We start from the raw sequence: 21,839 nt of genomic DNA on the forward strand, positions 1-21,839 counted from the left end.
AAAAAATTTTATTTCCTAAGTCGAAGCCCTTATGTGAGGACAGATTTTACTGGAATTCGACAGGGTCCTTTATATTAGGAGGCATTTAACAAAGTAGCAAGAGGACAGACAGGTGGACTGTTCATTTATAATGGGAGAAGGATGGTCCATTAAGCCACTTCCTTGAGAGTTTAGTGATTAGAGAAGAAATAACTGGAAGACTGACAGCTTATTAAGCTTTCTTTAAAACCTAGAGGGAGGTTGTTTAAGTTGTAGCTTTAACTTCAGGCTCTACCTAAATAAAGAGATTGGTTTGATAATTTTGCCCAGGATAAGATAGATAGTACATTTATTGAGTAAAGTATCTAAATATGCATCTGGCTTATTTTATTTATAATGCTTTGTAACATTAAGCCCTTTACATACATTCTCTAACTTAATCCTTAGCTTCATTTGAAAGGTAGGCAATATTTTGTAGGTATCTCGATCTTTATCGTCAGCTCTTATCTCTCTAAGCTCACTTACCCATTTGCTTTCTGGACACGTCTGCCTGCAATCTCAAATTCAACATTTTTTAAATTGAATTTATTATTTGTTCCCTCTTCAAAACCCACTTTTCCCCTCTTAGCTTCAGAACTTCAGTTAACAGCCCGAGACCTGAATATCTACCTTGGTTCTTCCTTCTCACTCAACATCCCAACCAAGTACTGTTACCTATTTTATATTCCAAATATTTCTCAAACCTGTTCCAATTACTACTACAACTATATCATTCAGGGCCTCATTTCTACCTGGCTGAATGTCACAGACTTCTAATTCGTCCTTTTCTTTAGTAAAGCCCCCATTTTACCTCTTAAATAGATTCTGCACATTTTAGCTATAATAATTTCTTTCTACAATGCATTCTATGTCACTTCCTTGTTTAACACCTTTCAGAGTGTCTATAAAATACTTTGAAACTCCCTCTGGCCCAGACCTACTCTTCGTATCATTTTTATCCATTCCTGGGTATATTCTAGTAATCTCTATACCCAACGTGGAGCTCGGACCCATGACCCCAAGATACAGGGATGCACACTCTTCTGACTGAGCCAGCCATGTGCCAACTGTGGTACTTTTCAAACTCAAATATAGGAACCTGCTGTCAGCCTATTTCCATGTAAGCCTTATCCCTTGCCTTTATTCTCTACCCTTCTCTAGAAATTCTTCTCCAAACGTTGTTCATGTAGCTAACATTTATTCTTGCTTCAGGTCTTGTTCATTAATCTTCTCCATCAGGACATCTCTCTTTACTCCCGAGGTGGAAATATGCCCTCATTTGTCTTTGTGCTGTATACCTCCCTGTACTTTGTTTAATGTAGAATTAGATTATAGCATTTAGTGTGTGTGTGTGTGTGTGTGCGTGCGCGTGTGTGTCTAAGTGTGTGTTTACGTGTGTGTTAGAGTGTCTGGTTCTTAGTGGATGCTCAATGATATTTGTTGAATGATTTAATTAATGTTTATTAAATAACGGGAAATCTGAGAATTAGAGAAGTTAATTACTCAAGGTCACAGTCTGAATAAGGAACAAGCAGGAGAGTTATTCAGATCTATTCTGCCTCACAATACACTGGGAATCTAAGTATTACCAGTCTTCTTTCACAAGGGAGAATATGTGGCTTGAGAAAATGTGTAGTCTAACCAACATTACAAAGCTAGTAGGCAGCCAAATTGGAATTCCTGTACCAGAGTCCATGCCCTTTCCACCATTCCTGAGTTACAAATGGAGTCACTGAGTCATTGGAGAGCAGCTATATTCTCTTGAACAAGTAATCTGATTGAATAGATTGGTTATGTCAATCAAATCTAGGGAATCAGTTTTGTATGTTTGAACATATAAAAGACATCTTTTTAAATGAGTACTGGGTGTTATATGCAACTGATGAAACACTAAATTCTACCCCTGAAACTAGTAATACACTATATTAACTAAATTGAATTTAAATAAAAAGTTTTTAAAAACCATGCTTTAAATTAAGATTAAATTACAAAAAACAAATTAACACCTCAAGGTTTTAGCTTACTATTATTTTTCCTTTTTTCTTCCCACACATATTTTTAAAGTACACCTAGGTAGAAAGTGCTAAGTTAGGAACTATGGTGGACTGAATGTGAAGAAGCATGATACTTGCTCTTACGGGCAATACTTCTAACTGGGGAGTCAAATCACACAAGGCAGGATATGATAAATGCCACTGTGAAATGGTTCTAAGCAAAACCTGAATTGGAGAGCCCATGTTGGTTTTCTAGAAATGCATTCATTAATATCTAGAGAATATGTCAAATCTGTTAAGAAGCAGCTCCAAATTCAGAACTTCTAAAAAGATGTTTCTTACCATTTTAAGTAAAATATATTTAGAGACAAAGTTGTGAATTGACATAGGGCCAACTAAGTAATGTCTGGTTAAATGTCTAGTCATATTTACATTGGTAAAATTAAATGAATAGATGATCAATTAACTTTGCATTTGCACATAATATGTATAATTCTGGTAAAATCAGAGAAACAATCATAATACTTTAAGATTTTATCCTGCCCTAAAATTCTATGATCCTATAATTTATCAAAATAGACTTGGGCTTTTAGTTTCTCCCACTGTATTTCTTTCCTTTCTGTTAAAAGAAAACCTCTGTTTATGAAGATTTTATCTCTGTAAAATAGCTGGGCTTATATAAAGAAGGGAATCATTTATTCAAGTAATTCTGAAAATTTTATTGATTACATCTTTCCCAAAGCTCTGTAAAAGTAGGTGCTCAATAAATAGGTGTTGATATAACTTGATTTCTAAAAGTATTTTTAAGTGAAATTAGATTAGGGATTTGAAGTTCCTTGACAATAAAACTTACCTATAACAAGATATTAAATTCTTAATAATTGCTTTACTAAGGTACTATAATTCTATGTGACTCAATTGGTTTCTATTATTAGATTGAGACCCAGAATGAACATTTCCAAAGTGTAACTTACTCTGAAAACCATGTTGGAAGTCAGGAGGGGGCAGGTATTTTGGAGATTCACAAATAACCCTCAAAGCTAATTTTGTCATAGCTTTGGTGTCCAAAATTTGACTCCAAGAATTTTAGGAAAAAGAATAAAAATGAACTGATTTATATGGAACGCATTCTCTGCCTTTGAGATACCTCTTTTAAGCCTAAAAAGCACAATGGGCTGAACAAGGATAGATTCTTACAGTAATTGGACTAACAACACTCGAACAATTAGCCTCTAAGGGAACAAATAGTTGATTGTGTTCTTTTGTTCTCTCCATGACAATGACTACATGATAGGTTTTGGTAAGAGTTATTTTCCCATTTCATTCACCCTAAAAAAGGTTGTTTTTTAAAATATATATTTTTTCTTTTTTGTATTTTTTTGTACTTGACAGGTGAGTTAATTTTGTTCTCACAGAATTGGTTATTATATCTACATTCAGAGCGAGAGATCTGATCATCTTCACAGATGACACAGTGACTCAGGATCTCTGATGGGAGGTGTGGAATGGAACAAGTAAACTCTTTCAATGTCAAAAGAACAAATCTCCCAGACTCCTAAAATGCCTTAAAATTGGCTCATTCTGCACTTCAATTTAACTCTTGGCAAAAGTACAAACTTAAAAAAAGTTATCTTTGAAATGGACAAAGTGGGAAATACAGTGTGGATTGTTAAGGTATTTTAAGGATAACTGTCATTTCAATTGAAAGTTTCAGGTTAGGTTTTAAGGGAAAGGTGGCAGCTAATTAGTTTCTCAACACTTTGGCACACAAGGTCAAATATCAGAAGGGATCGTTTTTATACCATCTCATGAAAAGCATTCTGTGCCTTTGACTCGTATTACCTAAATATATCTAGTTAATATGGGTATCTTGGCAAAAAGACATTTGACATTGAATTTTCGTCTCCATCCCCAACGGGAAATGTCTTCAACCAAACTTAGCATTCAGTAAAGAAAAAAATTAAAAATAATTACAGGTAGAGGTGCCTGGGTGGCTCAGTGGGTTAAAGCCTCTCCCTTCAGCTCAGGTCATGATCCCAGGGTCCTGGAGTCGAACCCCGCATCGGGCTCTCTGCCCACAGGGGAGCCTGCTTCCTCCTCTCTCCCTCTTTGTCTGCCTCTCTGTCTAGTTGTGATCTTTGTCAAATAAATAAATAAAATCTTCAAAAAAAAAATAATTACATGTAAAGTTCTTATGAGATTCATGGCAAATTCAGAACTGCAAAGTACCTTATTTATAATATCTTACCTTGCTAAGCCTCATATTAATATTATTAAAAAATATTAGTATTAAATTATTGATTTTTTTAAAGAAAGAATAATTCATACACCAATTCTACAAATATTTATTAAATGCCTATTATGTGGTAGGTACTATTCTAAGCATTGCTGATACAGAAAGGGAATAAATGAAGTCCCCCCTCTCCTAGAGCTTGTTTTTGGTAGGGGAGAGAGTGAATAAACAGACAAGTGAATACAGACCACAATAGCACCTAATGATAAATGTAATCAAGAGAAATGATGTAGGGTGAAGGATGAAAACTCAAGGGGGAGAGTTTTACTTTATTTTATCTTTTATTTTAAATAAAGTTTTATTCTGACTGAAAAATCCAAGTGAGTAAGTAATAGTGCTCCCCGCCTCAAATTTTCTTTTCTTTTATTTATTTAAGTACGTTTAACATTACTCAGTGCTTCTCAGGATAAATGTATTCTTAATCTTCTTCAGCTGTTTTGCCCATCCCCACACCAATTTCCTTTTTAGCAACTACTGTTTTGTTCTCTATATTCAAGAGCCTTTTTTGGCTTTGTGTCTTTTTTCCTTTGTTCATTTATGTTGTTTCTGAAATTCCACACATGAGTGAGATCATATGGTACTTGTTTTTCTCTGACTGACTTATGTCACTTAGCATTATGCCTTCCAGATCAATCCATGTTGTTGCAAATGATAAGATTTCATTCTTTTCATTCTTCTTTCATTCTTTATTCATTCTATTTTTATTCATATGTATACATATCTTATGTATCTTATATGTCTTATACATATATATGTGTGTGGATATATATATATATATATATATATATATCTTTTTTATCCACATCTTCTTTATCCATTCATCAATGAATGGGCACTTGTGCTGCTTCCATATTTTGACCATTGTAAATAATGCTGCAATAAACATAGGGTATGTATATTTTTCGAATTAGTGTTTTCATTTTCTTTGATAAATATCCAGTAGTGGAGTTACTAGATTATATGGTAATTCCATTTTTAATTTTTTAAAAAACCTCCATAGTGTTTTCCACAGTTATGGCACCAATTTACATTCTTACCAACTGTGCATGGGTGCCCTTTTTTCTTTACATCCTCTCCAACACTTGTTATTTCTTGAATTTTTAGCCATTCTGACAACATTCTGAGTTGTTGTTATATAACATTCTGAGTTGTTATATAAATTTGCCCTTTTTTTTTTTTTTTTTTTTTTTTTAAAGCTAGTCTCCACAGCCAGCATGGAGCCCAGCACAGGGCTTGAACTTATAACCTTGAGATCAAGACCTGAGCTGAGATCAAGAGTTAGACACTCAACCAACTGAACTATCCAGTGGTTTGGACTTACATTTCCTTGATGATTAGTGATATTAGACATCTTTCTAGGTGTTTGTTGTCTTTTTGGACTAATGTCTATTCATATCCTCTGTCCATTTTTTAATTGGATTATTTGGGGGTTTTTGGTATTGAGTTGTATAAATTCTTCATATATTTTGGATATTAACCCTCAAGTGAGAGTCTTTAGATAGAGTGGTCACAGAAGGCTCAAATAAAGTGACATTTAGACAGAGAATTTTTCATTTATTTATTCGACAGATATTTATTGAATACCCATTATAAGCTGGTCACAGTGCTTGCTGTTACGGGATTGCAGAATGAGATAAGATGCCTGGTTTCTAAGAATTTATAATCTAACAGAGGAGTGTAGCTATATTTATTTATTAGATGTTATAACAAAATGTGAACAGAGTGAGAGATGAGAAGAAAGAAATATTTCTTTCAACTCTAGTTATTAAGAAGCCTACCAGAACAAGATGGGCCTTAGAGAATGGGTGTATGGGTAGACAGATGTGGGACTGTATGTAAAACGAAATCCATAGAGGGATGGATGAGCACATCATGAATGAAAACAAAGTAGCTAGAAGTGTGGAGGGTGCTTAGAGAATAGTAAAGGTTTCGTTTGTGTTGAACAAGAAAGTGTGCTTCAGAAACTGAGGCCCTGAATCCATCTAACAATTCAAAACCAGCTCCTACAAGCAAGAAATTTATTTGAAGCCTTGTGTTCTACCTTTTAAATCCAGGTGAATTTTACATTCTAGAACATAAATTCATCTATCCTATTTCAAAATAAAAATATTGTCCCCAAACTCTTTAAATAAATTAAAGAGTGAAGGTGGAAGGTGGACGGTGAAGCATATTTACCTTATGGCCTCCAGTAGCTCCATCAAATATTTAGCTGGGTATTCATATTTTACTTTGAATATCAAGGGTAGAAGAATAGAGAGAACTAATCCTAAAAAAGTTGATTGGACCCAAATAGCACTGGCTTTTGAATAATAGGCTCACTCATTTGAAATGTGCCATAAAGAGAGTGGAAAACAAATACATGTTTTTAAATGAGGCATTAGCCTTATATTTGACCAGGCTGTTTCCTCGGCCTCGAGTGCCTTCCTCTTGCAAATCCTACTCATCTGCTATGGTGCAGTTCAAATATGACTCCTCACTCAGCCTTCTATGATTTCTGTAGCTGGACTTCCTTGGTGATGGGTCAGTACTTCCTTGACATTTATTGCATTTCACTTTTTATGTCAGTCATTTGATGCTCTTGGTTCTATCCACTGCAGCACCTGAATATGGACTTCCATGTGGAAAAAAAAGTGCTTGTAAAATGAATATAGATGAAAGACCCCCCAAAAGAACGATTATTCTAGTGGCAGAATAAAAGAGATACTAGAGGTGGGTAGACTAAAGGCAAAGGTATTGGTTAAGAGGCTCTTACAATTATTCAGTGATGAGGTAGTGGACACTGGACTAGGTAGTTGACATTAACTGTTTAAAATAAAAAGGAAGGGATGAATTGCTAACATATTGCAGAGTGGGAGTCCAAGTATTTGATGTGACTGAGGAAGAGAAACACACAGGAACCTGGACTGCTTGTCTGGTAACCAAATTAGGGAATTTAGGACTGAGACCTGGTGTGGACAGAAGATGAAAACTTTGGATTTCTTGATATGTTGCTGATGGGAATATTATATAGAATTGTCCCCTGGCAAGTGGGCACATTTCAACACTGGGGAAAGTTATGAATGTGGATAAATTTAAGAACCATTTCACAGAAGCAAGATTGCAACCTGAGGTGGTAGATAGAATCCCTGAATGAACCCACATGAGTAGAGAGAAAGGAATAGAGGAATGACAGTAAGGAATGTGTATAGTGAAAGAAGGGAAGAAAGAGGGAAGAGAAAATCGAGAATGGGAGTGAAAGTTCAGGGAGGCAAGAAGAGAAGCAGGATGTACTAGAAAGAAAAGAATTTTCAGGGGTACCTGGGTGGCTCAGTGGGTTAAGCCTCTGCCTTTGGCTCAGGTCATGATCTCAGGGTCCTGGGATTGATCCCCATATTGGACTCTTTGCTTGGCAGGGAGCCTACTTTCCCCCCTTCTCTGTGTCTGCCTCTCTGCCTACTTGTAATCTTTCTCTCTCTGTCAAATAAATAAATGAAGTCTTTAAAAAAAAGAAAAGAATTTTTAGGAGCAGAAAGCCACATCCTTCAGAGAGTGAAAACTTACAGTGATGGAGCAATTTGGAGACCTTTGGGAATAGAAGCAAGATTTTGGATGGGTGAGGAGAGAGTGAGGGTGAAGACACCAAGCCTGCGGTTACTAACTGGTTACTATCACTCATTTGAGGTGTGTATGCCTCTAGAAGGAACAAGAGACTTAGTATAGTCTGATAGCCAGAACTTAAATCATCGTGTGGAAGCAAGGTGATATTGATGGGCCACAATTTAATGTTCATGCCCCTCCCTTCCCTACCAGGCCCCAGGCATTTCATTTCCTGCCTATCCTGGCCTGTCAGAATCACAGCAGTACCCCAAGATATTGGTCTTTTTAAAACTATTGTTTCTGCTCAAAATATGTCTGTCACCAGAGTCCTGCTCCTTTGGAGTGGCACTTTCCAGGTGTGTTTCACAAATGATAGCCCTTCGAGATGCTATCTGATATGGGACTCTACAGTCAGGTAAGTCTGGAAAATGCCACAGGGGATGTTAACATGTGAACTTCTATGGAATCTCTCATGAAGAAAGACCTTATTACTTTTGTTTCAACTACCAAATATTATTTCTTCACAGACTCATCTCCTTTTTTATTGTTACTGTCAAAAAACTCTTAATGGTTTTATGGTACCTATGTGGGGAAACTTGGCTTTGGATTCTTGGTGATGGATAATTAATTTGATAAATGCATACATGTTTGGTGTTAATGGCTGTGAGAGGATAATTAACTTTGTAATATTAAATATTCATAATGTACCAGGGAATTCGAAGAGAAAATAATAAAAAAAGTTTAGTGTGGGAGGTTCAGGATTGTGGATGATAAGTGGATGCTGGCGACTCAAGATCTCTTTTGCATTTGGATCCACAGCTAAATTCTTCATCCTTTTTACTAGGGCTATTACGGTGTTTCGACTGCAAAACTTCAATCAATTCTTCATCCAGCCTGAGAAATGGAAAGGAGGAATACAGCACCGTGACAATATCTTGTGCGCTGCATTTTTACCCCCACAAACTCTTGTTACAGGTTAATTGAACCTTCTCCGGACCATCAGTGGTGAACAATTGGTTTCTTTTGGCTCAGTCACTTTTTTTTTTTTTAAATAAAGATTTTTATTTATTTATTTGACAGACAGAGATCACAAGGAGGGGGAGAGGCAGGCAGAGAGAGAGGAAGGGAAGCAGGCTCCCTGTTGAGCACAGAGCGGGGCTAGATCCCAGGACCCTGGGATCATGACCTGAGCTGAAGGCAGAGGCTTTAACCCACTGAGCCACCCAGGTGCCCCATGGCTCAGTCACTTTTAAAAATCCTTTTCTGAATTGCAAGATGAATAGATATCTTGAAGACTCAGCCTTTGCACTGAGAGCTACTCTTGGTCCTTACTTCCAGGGTAGCATGTTAGTGGTGAGGACTGTCAGCTCTACAGCGAGGCTGTCTGGCTTCAGATCCTGGTGCCACCACTATCCAGTGCATCATATCGAACAAGTTCTTTAATCTGTACACCATGGCTCTCTCTGGCTAATAAGAATATATCAATATCTTGGTTTAGAGTGAAGATTGAGTAAACTAATCTGTGTAAGGGCTTAATACAGTGCTTGACACACAGTAAGTTTATCAGTAAATGTTAGCTTCTGTTTTTATTGTCCTGTTTCCAGAAACAGCATTAGGAATGATGGGAACAAATCATACTTCTGTGGCACTCAGATGTTTCATAATGGGAACATGCTAACACTTTGGCACAATTTAGTCTAAGTAATTTTGGTTAAAGTCTGGCATCACCAAATGCCTACAAATCCAAGCCCTTAAAAAGATGCATGGGCATGCTTTGATGTGCATATGAAAGAGGATCAGAAATCGTTGTATCATTTCTGGCCAAAGAAAACAATTTATAAAGATAGATTGCACCATGAAATTAGAGAGTCCATATTTTGACAACCCAGGTTGTTTTTTTAATAGAACCCAAAATGTCATCAATTAAGAGGAATGAAAACTCACAGGAAAAGAGCCAGGATATCTGTGAAGTGTTACAATATGTGGTTTACAGCTCTGTGTACACTTACATTTCCACTGTCTTCAGGAATTACCTGATTACCTGCCAGTAGGGCCAACTCTGCAGTTGAATTTGCTTTTTAGCTGCTGAAAGTCCAGCCCTGCAGGTGGTAGCACATACTGAAATGTGATGGAGAGAAGATATCAGGCTGCATCTTTATTATTCCAAAAGTGTCAGAATTTTCTTTTGTAACTGGTAGATAGATGATGTCTTCATTGACTCTCAGCCCACCAGTCCTATATGAAAATGTTTGGCCAGGAGCTTTATAACTTAAGCATTTCAAAATCACGGGAGCAGATGGCTACTCTCTTGTACAGTTAATCCATGCAAATCCATCATCCTTGGCCAATTTTTGAGTTACACAGGTTGCTCTTGCCGGAACAATACGGAGTTTTGTATGTATTCTTCTCTTCTTTCTCCTGATCCCAAGAAAGTTCCCATCTGTACATCCCACTCAAATACGGGTCTTCCCTTCTGCTTTTCACTTGACCCTAATACTCTGCTCAGTGGGGACCTCTCCTTGCCTTGCTGCAGAGAACAGCAGTCTGGGTGACCTTCGCTCCTCCCCAGGACAGGCTTGGCCAGACTGTCTCACTATTTGGGCTTTTTTGCATTCTCTGTGATGAGCAGGAGGGAAGGACTTTATATAGGGAAATTTTTAGAATTAGAGAAAGCATTATTCAATAAAGAATATAGGAGAGAGGGAATGAAAATAATACACACACACACACACACGAATAGATGTGGCAAACAGAAACCAAGAAGGATTTGATTTGTTTGCCCTCAATAACAGAAAAAGTATAATCATTATGAACATTTTTTTTTAGTTCTTATAATACACTAGGCACTATTCTAAGTACTTTTCATTCACAACAACATTATGAAATTCGATTTTAATTCAGTTTTATAGATGAAATTGTGGCCTCAGGTAAATAACTTAACCACGTTTACACAGCCAGCAGGTGGCAGAGCTGAGAATCAAACTCAAGTTGTTTAATTGCAAAGCCCGTATTCTGAATGCCTTATTACTATAAAATAAAAAGATATGGCAGTAATTTCCAGTACATTGAATAAAAAGGTACACGATGAGGATTCTAAGTTGTGAAGTTTAATAAAATACTAGTCATTATTATTCATGTTTCCAAAAATACAGAGAGTACCTACTATGCGCCAGATTGTGTGTAAGTTGTTCACAAATAGTGACTTCTTCTCCCATTGCTGTTGCTCATGTTTTCCAACTTTCTGGCAATTTATGTTCTCCATCCTGGCTCATATAGGGAGTTATGATGGAGAAATCATTCTGTGGAACAACAACACAGAAAATGCTCACTGTGTCCTTCACCCTGATTATCAGAGGCTGCTAGAATCAGAACCGGGTGAGTACAAGTTTGAAAATAAAATAATGTGGCTGAGTCAAACCACCGTAGGCTTCGTTGTTTATTCATGTTCCTGATGCAGCTCACTCCTAAATTATAGATGATTGGCCATAAGCGCCAGGGATTAGTGAGACCGTTGTCCTGTCAAAGTGACTAAAAAGAACCTTGAGATTTACTTGGCTTAGCAAATTCTCCGTGGCGTGCTGTTGCTTGTCTTTATGCCACATCAGCTTTTCTGAATTACTGACAGCAGGGAGCAGGCCTCTCATTTCCATCTAGTTTAGTTTTTGCCAATAAACCTAACCAAACTGCCTTTGAGTGAATCTTGGTACCCCTTGGTAGGAAGATAGGAGCTCATGTTCACTTGATAGGCTGCTCAGGCTTAGTCTAGAGCTTGTATTAAATATTACGCCACCTGGAAATCTTAAATTATTTCTTGCTTTAGAAACCTGTGAGGAACATGAGATGGGAGTGTATTGTATTTTATGGAAGTTTAGCCGAGCACATGAATATTTTATACTTAAGCAAAATGTCTTGACAATTGCCTTTTGCATTTTATTTCAGTTTCCTTAGATACTGAAGGCTTTTCCTTAGGATTATTTATTTAGGTAATGAATATGTCATTCTTCATGGCCCACTGAGGTTCTGTTGTCTCAATTGGATAAACTCACAGAGCTGGACTGGACCGTAGGAAAGGATAGGTCGTCCAATACAGCTTTATTTTATGAAAGTGGAGGGAGTAATTTGTTAAGAGTAAGCCCTTAACGATTTGGGCTTACTTGTCTGTACGCACAAAGCTCTGGCCTGCTATCTGTATGAAGAGTTAGCCATTAGGGTTCACTTGAACCCTCCATGGAAAAGGTAGAATTCTGCTTCTTTCTTTATATTGGCCTGCAGGAGAGTGACATCTTTGCTCTTACAGCAAGCCCAATTGTGGCTACGATTAAAACTCCGAAGAGGTAGATAAGAAAGAGAAGTGAATAATATCAAACTTCTAAGACAAGAGAGGCATTGCTAGAGATGTCTTGCTTTGAGATTTTGCAGATCCTCCCTGTGTAGATTTTTTCATAGCTATGAACAGACTATTCATAGATTCTGAATATCCCCAATTGTTATTAGTGTGGCCAGGAGATGATGTCACAAGATAATCGAAGTGTCCCTAGGAAGGTCCTCTCTGGGGTAACTCACTAGCAGATAATATTGCTGCTAGACTGATCATTTAAATATATTTAAATAGTCATTATAGCTCATGTTCATTATATTATTTGCAAGATTAGTATTAATGATTAATGAGCTGAAAATGTCATGGTGTTAGAATCACATTTGTCTTGAACAGATCAGGATTTCTAAGACGTTGACACTGACAACAAAATGAAGTCCCTATTAATTTGTATCAAGGGAAAACACAGTCAGTGTGTATGTAATATGCAAAACGAAGGTGGAGTCAAACAACCCTTCAAGTTGGCATTGAAGCCGTGAATAGCAGAAGGTCGGTTGGATGTTCACTGGAAGCCTACTGTAAGACTTGATGGGGTCACCGGAGACCGATGGAGGCAGGCCTGTTGTTTTTCATAAGCATTCAGTTGACAAGCAGATGTTTCTCCTCATTAAGACACCTAGCTTTGTGTCCATCACAGGTACAGAGCCTCAAAAGCTTTTCAGCGCTGGGAGGAGTCGCTCCACCTGCCCCAGCACCAACCAGGCTGCACTGGGAGCCCACTCCTTGGAGACCCTCACCAAGGGCAATAATGCTGTTGTGGGGCTCTGCTTCCTTGAAGCAAGAAAAACCACCGCAGAGACAGGTATAACATACATTCCCATTCTGACTGTGGATTGATGTATTTGTAAAATGTGGGGGAAAGGGAGCAATGAAGACCATTTAATGTGCTCCTTTGTGGGTCTTGTAGAGCTTGACCCCATGTAGCTAACAGTCCATGTTGAGTCCCGGGAGGCCCCCCCAGCCACAGCACGTGAGGTTGGGGTTCAGAAGGGAGGGTCCAGGAGCAGGAGCCAGATTGGAACCCCCAGCGAATCAGTGCTGCACAGCTCAGGATCCGAGTAGAAGAAACGCTGGCAAACAGTTTGCTCTGGATGACAATCTGAGTTGCTGTGGCATAAAGAGGTTTGGTGGGATAGAGAGCACAGCAAGAATAGGGTCCAAATATACATGCCAAGGCTTAGGACTATATGCTCCAGAAGGATAGAGTCCCACTGTGCTGGAACCCACTATCAAAATGGGCTAGAAGAAAATAGTGAGAAACTTGGAGATGGGGGCAGTGGCAAAATTTGAAATAACTGCTGATCCTAGATGAAGAGAGCTGCTTGCTTTTTTCTTAATTTCCTCCCTTCTTCGCCCCCATCCTTCCTTCCTTCCTTACCTCCCTCCCTCCCTTCTCTTTCTTTTCTTTTTGTGTAATGGCTTGGGTCTCATTACCAGTTATGCTTACTTTCCAGAGTAAGTCAGGGTCCTGGTTAGTGCTTCTGCTGAGATGTATGCTAAGACTGGTGCCACCAGGTCACTTACTGTAGCCATTTGGCATTACATAGATGAAATAACCTTTTGCTTAATTTCCCCCTTGTTTTCAATAGTTATGTTAGCATGGTGTTGACGATGCCTGCATTTTCTCTAAATTAAAATATGGTTTTGAGAATAACGCATATTGTTTTACCTTTCATCTAAAAAATTGTGTTTTATAAATATTTTTTCTTAGTATGGACAATCTAGACATGTAGGTGTTATGTGTATGAAAAGAACTAAACATATCCGAACCACATTTTCCATATTTACTTACCCACATTCAGTTTGCAGATAGAAGATCTGCATGATTTTTATATAAAAATTTTCAGCATTCAAAATCAATAAAGGTATACCCTTAAGAATTTAAGAAACCTTGTGGAGTATTTAGAATAGACTTTGAAACAGTTAGATTCTAAAACTTTGTATTTTCTAGAACTCCCTTCTATTCACAAAATGAACTATTATCCTGAAATTGCTCTCATTTCCTCTACACTAATTCTTCTTAATGTTATCAGTATTCCCAAATTGTTTCCACCGAAGCGGCTACAAGTCATTATTTCTGCCTTAAACAGATATGATTGTTAATTGGCAGTACATTTGTGAAGTAAATTGAAAGTCATCTACAGATTTATCAAATAATAATAGGAACTTGGCCACAGAAGAATAATTTAAGTAGAGTGCTTCTACAAAGCATATAAAAATAGAAAATGAAAAGGTGAGTTCTAGGCCTGTGAGCCAAAAAAGGGTTCCATAAGGGCTCCCAATGAATTCTTGATGAAAAATTAAAAAACAAGCCCATAAATAGAATCCTAAATGCATGATACTGTGTAGAGAAATTAACATCTATGCTGCTCTAACGACATATATGCAGCCAACTCCATACGGGAGGAATTATACTTCTTTGGTGTATATGTATATAGGTTATTAAGAAAGATGTGTTAATGTAATTAGAATATTATCACAATATTGAAATTAATACTTGATAAATTTATTTGGAAGAACAAATTAATTCTATCTAACTTTAAAAAACCAATTATATTGAAATAATGAAGGAAAGGGAATTCAATGTAATGGAACATCTTGCATTTCCAATCTCATTTAATACTCAACACAAAACAGTAATGTTATCATGGCATTATCTCCATTTTATATTGGAGAAAGTCGAAGTGCTGGAAATTGCTATCCAGGCTGCCTATCGCTCCAATAGCCAAATGCTTTCCGCATGGCAAGCCACTGAAGACATTTTTTTCTGGTTTGTGTTGTTACATTTTCCTAATTAAGTCTTGTCTTACACGTTAGGAGGAGCTAACCTGGTGTCGTGTGGAGGATCTGGGTATGTCAGATTCTGGGACACATTTAAGAAGCAACTTCTGGCTGAATTTTTGGCTCATGGTGGAGTTGGATCCATTATTATGTCTACTGATAAGTCAAACCAATACCTCGCCACAGGAGGTCTGGATGGACAATTGAAAATCTGGGATATAGAAGTAAATTGACAGTATTCTCATATCCTTAGCATTGTTGATTGCCTTGTGCTGCAGATAACTAGGAATCTGGTCTTATCTATCTCCTGGATAAGGGAAGACATGATCAGTCTGAGTACTGTAAAGGAATCATTAACATGTATCAGGCAGAGAGATCTCTTAAATAATTTATGGGGAAATACAGACTGTTCTCAGTATGAAAATCTTCTCAAGCCTGGGGCATCTGCATGGCTTAGTCAGTTGAGCAACTGACTAAGCCAACTCTTGTTTCAGTTCATGCCATGATCTTATGGGCTGTGAGATCCAGACCCATGTCATCAGGCTCTGTGCTCCGTGGGGAGTCTGCTTGAGATTCTCTCTCTCCCTCTCCCTCTGCCCTTCTCTCCACTTGCACTCACGCACTCTCTCACTCTCAACTAAATAAATCATATATACACACATACAAATATATATACACACACATATACTTATACATGTGTGTATGTGTGTATGTATATCGGTGTATACGTATGGGTAATCAAGTCACTCACCCAATTTAGGAATGCAGTATTGTCAGGAAGGTACTGAAGCATTGTTTGAGCATAACTAATTAGGATATACCTTATTCGAAATGAGACTGTAAACCCAATTTAAACAGAGTATTGGCCCTTCATCCAACATTATCATCATCTGAATTAGTTTGGGATTTTTGTGTCAGTGATTACCTGCTTGATTTTCTAATAATATTATAAAATCATATAATATGCAACTATCTACAAATGGTAAAATTCATCTCTCTCAAATAACTGACTTGACTGTTAACTCTTTCTGCTTTTCATTCTTCCCCTTCCCTCTTCCTTTCGTTCCACGTCTCAGCTCAGGCAAATCAGTTAGAAACATTTTTTGACACTTAGTACAATTTTTCTAAACTCTGTTATGATGAACTATTCTTTTGCATTTGGAGAACAGAGAATTTTTCCCAAATGTACTTTTTTTCATTTCTATATCAGACATTTTAAGAAGAAGTGTTATGTTGCTGCAATAATTTAATACTTGGACTTCTTAGAATTCTGGAATTTCTTTTCATTCAGGAATACTGTCTTAATTCCAGCAAGAGCAAAATAACACAGGCCCCAGCTCTGATACGATCATTCCGACCTCATGAAGACCAGATAAGTTCCTTAGAGATGTGTAAGATGGGTGGCCACTTACTGATTATCTCCTCATCTGCAGACGGCAGCATTTGTGTGACTGATGTCTGTGGTGCTCCTCTCTGGATCTTTGGTCAGGTAGAAATATTGCTTCTTTATTATTCTAGTATTTACTTGACATTTAGTATGAACTTGGGCTGATTTCTATTTGAGTCTCATCAGCTGTTAATGTTCATCAGTCATGAAAGATCTGACTTCCATTTCTGGAGCTGTAGCTCCAGGCATCTCTTGTCTTGTTTACCATTAACCATGACAGTTCCATCAAGTGGAAGACTCTAGAGACATGGAAAGATGGAGGCTCTGTGCAGCTCAAAATGTTTCAGAATTTCTGAGAAAACCTTCTCTTTAAAACTCCTTCAGTTTCAACGTCTAGTAAAAACGCAGTATGGATATAATTACCATGTTATTCTTAAGCAGGTAAAGGACAATGACTGTCAAAGAATAATCAAATACAGAAAACTTTAGGAAAAATAAACCTCTTCCTGTCTGATTTATTCCTCACCAAATAGCAACAACTACTAACAGTTGCTGAGTTTTTCCTGTATGACTAGGACTCTGTTCTATGGTCTCCACATGAATTATCTCATGCAATCACAATTCCTCATCCCATGAGGGAGGAGCTCTTCATTATCGCCATTTTACAAATGGAAAACAGAGGCACAAAAGGTTTGAATCAACTCCTGAGCTCACAGAAGCTACCAAGTTGTAGAATTTAACTTTTGAATCAAGCTGGCTCATTTCAGAGCTTATGCTTTTAACCCTTCCTCCCATGAAACTAAGTTCCCATTTATACCTATTAAGACAAACAGAAGTAGGGGGCATGGTAGAAAGGAAATAGTCATTATCTCAGATTTATTTTATTTTTTCCATTTGTCTTCATGGGGACTCTGTTCTTGCTCCCTTTGGGACTTGAGGGACAAAATATCAGTTTGATGTGTTTCAGTCATTACTGTCGAGGCATAGTTGCATAAGGTCAGGCTGGTGGGATGAGGTTGGGCTGACACCTCACTTTCAGTCTGGCTGGTTGACTTGGTTCTATTTGGCAGACTTCATTTTTAGTCATGCCATGAGAAACAGCAACTGTCTTCATTTTGGAAGACGAAGATTGATGTTGTTCACTTTTGAATTGTTTTGATGATGTCAACCTGTTCTGAAAGAGTTTTATACAACCCTACGGGACACAAATGGTGATGATAAATCAGAAAATAATCTGGGGTGGTGGGCCCATGTTTAGCCGGGTAATATGGGAATCTCCAGGTAGCACTCAAGAGCTGTACAGTCTCTTCTGCTCTGTAAATAAGGCAAGGGCTAGACTTTTCTCAGTTGGAAAAAAAGAGCCTCTGAGTGGTAACTCAAATGCGTGCACACGCATGTGCGTAGGTGTGTGGTGAATGAGGCAGAGGGCCATAGCTGGCATTCTGAGCACAAGATGAGTTGGAAAGATGCTTCTGTAAGTGAAGAAGTTAATGTAATGCTGAATTGCTGTATGGCCGTGCTTTTTGGGCTCTGGGGACTTGAAGTGGAGGTTAGAACAACAGGTAAAGAAAAAGTTTCATCAAGTGGCTGACATCTGGAAAGTAAGTTTCTTAGAGGAGACTGAGGCAAGAAATCACAGTGCTCTAGGTGCGGGTGCCATATTGTGCCCGCCGCACAGTAGCTGCGGCTAAATTTTATTTTAATTAAGAAGCGTGTGCCTTTAAAACTGCTCATTTTTATGCCTTTGATATTTGTCCTTAGCTGTTTTATAAAGTCTTTGTATTTTGAACGATTCTAGACTCAAAAAGCCTGTGTGAAAATGGTTTGGTTTTCCTCTATGTTCAAGGCAGGAAAAGAGCCCCCAGGGCTGGGGTAGTCTTAGTAAAGGCTGAAAAACCTGGAGACAGCTGGGTTTTCCATTTTTTTCCCTGCTTGAAGTCCCCCAGCCAAGGACTCCCTTTGATTAAGCCGTCTTGAATATAGGTGCTGCTGGTCCTAGGGGTTGGGAATGGGGTGAGAGGAAGACAGAGGAGAGAGAAGGGAAGAGAATAAATTAATAGATACTGGAAAATAGCAGTGGTGAATGTCCTTCTCATTGTTGTATAAGAAGAGACACTCATTTAGAGAAAGAACAGAAGGATATGGAAGGCAGATGGTGATACATAGATAAGAAGGAGAAGAGACCCAATTAGTAAACATCATTTGGATCAGAAAATTTTTGCTGAACAAACCTGATGTGTACAGTGCCTTGACTTCTGCCTTACATTTGAATGTTGTATTTGTTTAGTTGAATTAATTCTCATTTGGTAGTTATAAAAACAGGAGGAAATGCAGTAATGTATTTTAATTTCCTACATTAAGACTTAATTTTCCAATCACACGCAGTCTGATTGAAGTATTTAAAATGACGTGCCATGTGATTCCATATATTTCATGAATGAGGTTGTTTTTTTAAGTAACTAAGCAATTTTTATAACATAGCTATGGATCTGAGGTTGGTTTTCAAGTTCGACTTTTTTAAAATTTAGAGTGTGGTATGTGTATTTCTGGAGTTGGGAAAATGGGGGTGGAGATAATTTATCTGTGGAGGTAGATAGCCTTGTCCCAGGAAACTGTCCGATGATTATGCTATCAATACATTAGTGATGTGTGCATACATTCAGTGCTCCTCTTCACACACTGACCACAGTTGCATTAGGCAGGGTGTGGGCACTGGCACCTCTTCTCCTGGTACTGTGGGGGCCCATGTTGTGGGTTGTGCGTACTCACCCAGTGTTTCAATTATGATGTAGTTACTCATATTTAAATAGTAAAGATTTCATAGAAGATCCAGATTTCCTGCTTCTCTTGAAAAGGAGCATGCCAGTCCCTGAGATTAACTGTAAAATGGGTTCTCTCCAGTTCTCTGTAGTTCCTACCTCTCCCTATTGCCAGTAATCGCTAGGGCTGAACTTCCTTTGCTATTTATCACCTTATAGGAGGCTTGATTCATTCATTGCCTCCATCTTCCTGGGTCCTCTGTAGTCCCTTCTGACAAGATTAGCAGTTTATAGGCCAGTCAGATATCCTAGGGATGCCTGACTTCCTCATACCACACGGGCTGTATTCCCTCATCCATCCCTGTGTGTATGATGGGAATTGACATAAGACAAGGACATTGGTTCTGTATCTCAAATATAAAATAAAATGTCAATGAGAGCTTCTGCTAGGTATTAAGCATTGTAGTCAAAGAAAGTAGTTTTATGAAAAATTAACTGATAATTTTTCAGCAAAAGTTATTTTTTAGTACACATATATCTTGCTATTCAAGATTTTAAAGTGGAAATATCAATTTTTTGTAGTTCATTATCTTTTCAGAGAATCTGTGTTTCTTATGACACTTACTACTTTCTACCTTTATTAAAGTTACATATATATGTCTCATCTCCCGTATAAAACTGTAAGGCCTTTGAAGAACCATGTTTCATTTTTTTTTTTTTTTTTTTTGGTATGTACCCAGGACTTCAATTAGTAGTATAGCACATAAATGTTCAAAAAAAAATGTCATAAAAATAAAATAAGTCTCTTTTTCCAGGCAAAGCATGGGCAAATTGAAAACTGTTTTTCCCTTCCTAAAAGAGATACTAACTTAATGAAAAGTGAGATTCAAGAAGAAAGCAAAAGGGAAATTCCTCTACTTTCTAAGGAGGAATCATGTTTAGACCTACCAGAGCATTCTCTACTTGATAAGAAAAACAAAGATGAAACCGCATGCAAGTAAGTAATTTTAAGTGTTACCTGGATGCCAACTGGAGTTCAGATAAGACCTAAAATGATTGGCCCAAACTTCTCTCTGTGATCCGTGGAACATGCAATGACTACTTCAAGGGTGTGTGTGGTGAGGGATAATTTATATTATTGGGATTATTATATCTAGTTCAATTTCTTGCCTCCATTGAATTCTTTTTTTTTTTTTAAGCTTTTATTTTTATTTGTCTGACAGAGAAACAGTGAGAGAGGGTACAAGCAGGGGGAGTAGGGGAGGGAGAAGCAGGCTTCTCACTGAGCAGAGAGCCTGATTTGGGGCTGGATCCCTGGACGCTGGGTTCATGATCTGAGCTGAAGACAGATACTTAATGATTAAGCCACCAATGGGTGGCTTAATCCATTGAATTCTTGATCTCTGTTAAGGATCTTCTAGTCCTCTGTTTCTGTTCCATCATCAACCCAATTGTTCAAATTAGCCCCTTTACTGAAAAACAATATAATCTCTGTATGTATGTATGTATGTATGTATGAATGTATGTGTGTATCTATCTCAAAATGTACATCAGATTTACTCCTGGTTTTGGTAAGGTGTACAGTGGCTTATATGACAAAAGTTCAAAGAGGTTAACTTTGAATATTAGACATGACTCTCTTTTGAACTCTTCTTGTCTTTTCTTCATTGTGAATGAAGCTCTTTCCTTTCTTCATCCCACTCTTCTGGATCCCATTCTTCTATTCCTCTCTTTCTCTAATGCCAGGCAGTTTCAATAGTTCTTTTCATTAACCCATGCTTTCATAATTTTTTAGTAGATGTTATTTGTTTATTTATTTGAGAGAGAGAGCGCACAAATTGGGAGTGGGATATAAGGGAGGAACAAGCAGAGTCTGTGCTGAGCACGGAAATCCACCTGGCTCAATCCCAGGACCCTGAGATCATGAACCAAGACGAAATCAAGAGTCCTGCATTTACCTGATTGAGCTTCCTGGGCTCCCCTCTCATAATTTCATCTTTTGTACTCAACAAATATTATTTATGAGGATGATTTTATTCATTGTATGTTCTTTGATATAAGTGAAACATGTTTATCATGTACATAGTATTACTTTTGGGGTTTATAGAAAAATTATTAATTTTAATTAATATTTAATGATATATTTAATAGTTAATAATATTAATATTTAATTAATTAAATATTATTAGCTAAAGTGCGTTTATATTTAGGAGGTTTGATGGAAGTTTCTCTCGTGTCTGCACTCAGAGACATCTGCATCATGCAGATGCAAACATCTGCATTGCCTGTTTATAAATTCATACACCTTTGGCCAATCTCTTATGGCTCAACCCCGCTAACTAAGGTTACCTTTGGTGATACGCATTGGTGTTTTCCTGTTACAGTCCCTCTCAATGGCAGGCCTCTCCTCTTGCACAACTTCTGAGTCAACTTTGGCTTGGCTCATAAGAAGCTCACACATTCTTACCACACCAGCTGCCTGGTTGCCCTTCGTTCCCTACTCACATGATAGCAGATGTCAGAGCTTTTTGCCTGTAGACTTTTCCAGGTGTTGATGAGTCTTTGATCCATTCTGTCCTTCTAATGGTTACCCCAGGGGGGCATACACTAAACTCTGACTGGTTTCTGGGAGTGGAAACTAGAACCCTAGGAGAAG

General features: G+C 37.7%; 1 protein-coding gene across 1 annotated transcript in view; it reads left to right on the forward strand.

The window, feature by feature from the left end:
• Positions 1–21,839, forward strand: part of WDR49 (WD repeat domain 49) — a 134,507-nt gene that overhangs the window by 79,784 nt on the left and 32,884 nt on the right. The window contains exons 11-16 of the mRNA XM_059388061.1: positions 8,726–8,856; positions 11,158–11,256; positions 12,894–13,058; positions 15,074–15,261; positions 16,329–16,526; positions 19,999–20,180. Coding sequence (XP_059244044.1) covers positions 8,726–8,856; positions 11,158–11,256; positions 12,894–13,058; positions 15,074–15,261; positions 16,329–16,526; positions 19,999–20,180 — 963 coding nt within the window. The remainder of the gene's footprint in view (positions 1–8,725; positions 8,857–11,157; positions 11,257–12,893; positions 13,059–15,073; positions 15,262–16,328; positions 16,527–19,998; positions 20,181–21,839) is intronic.

The sequence above is a fragment of the Mustela nigripes genome, chromosome 2 (genome assembly GCF_022355385.1).
Source record: "Mustela nigripes isolate SB6536 chromosome 2, MUSNIG.SB6536, whole genome shotgun sequence".
In the NCBI taxonomy this organism is placed as follows: domain Eukaryota; kingdom Metazoa; phylum Chordata; class Mammalia; order Carnivora; family Mustelidae; genus Mustela; species Mustela nigripes.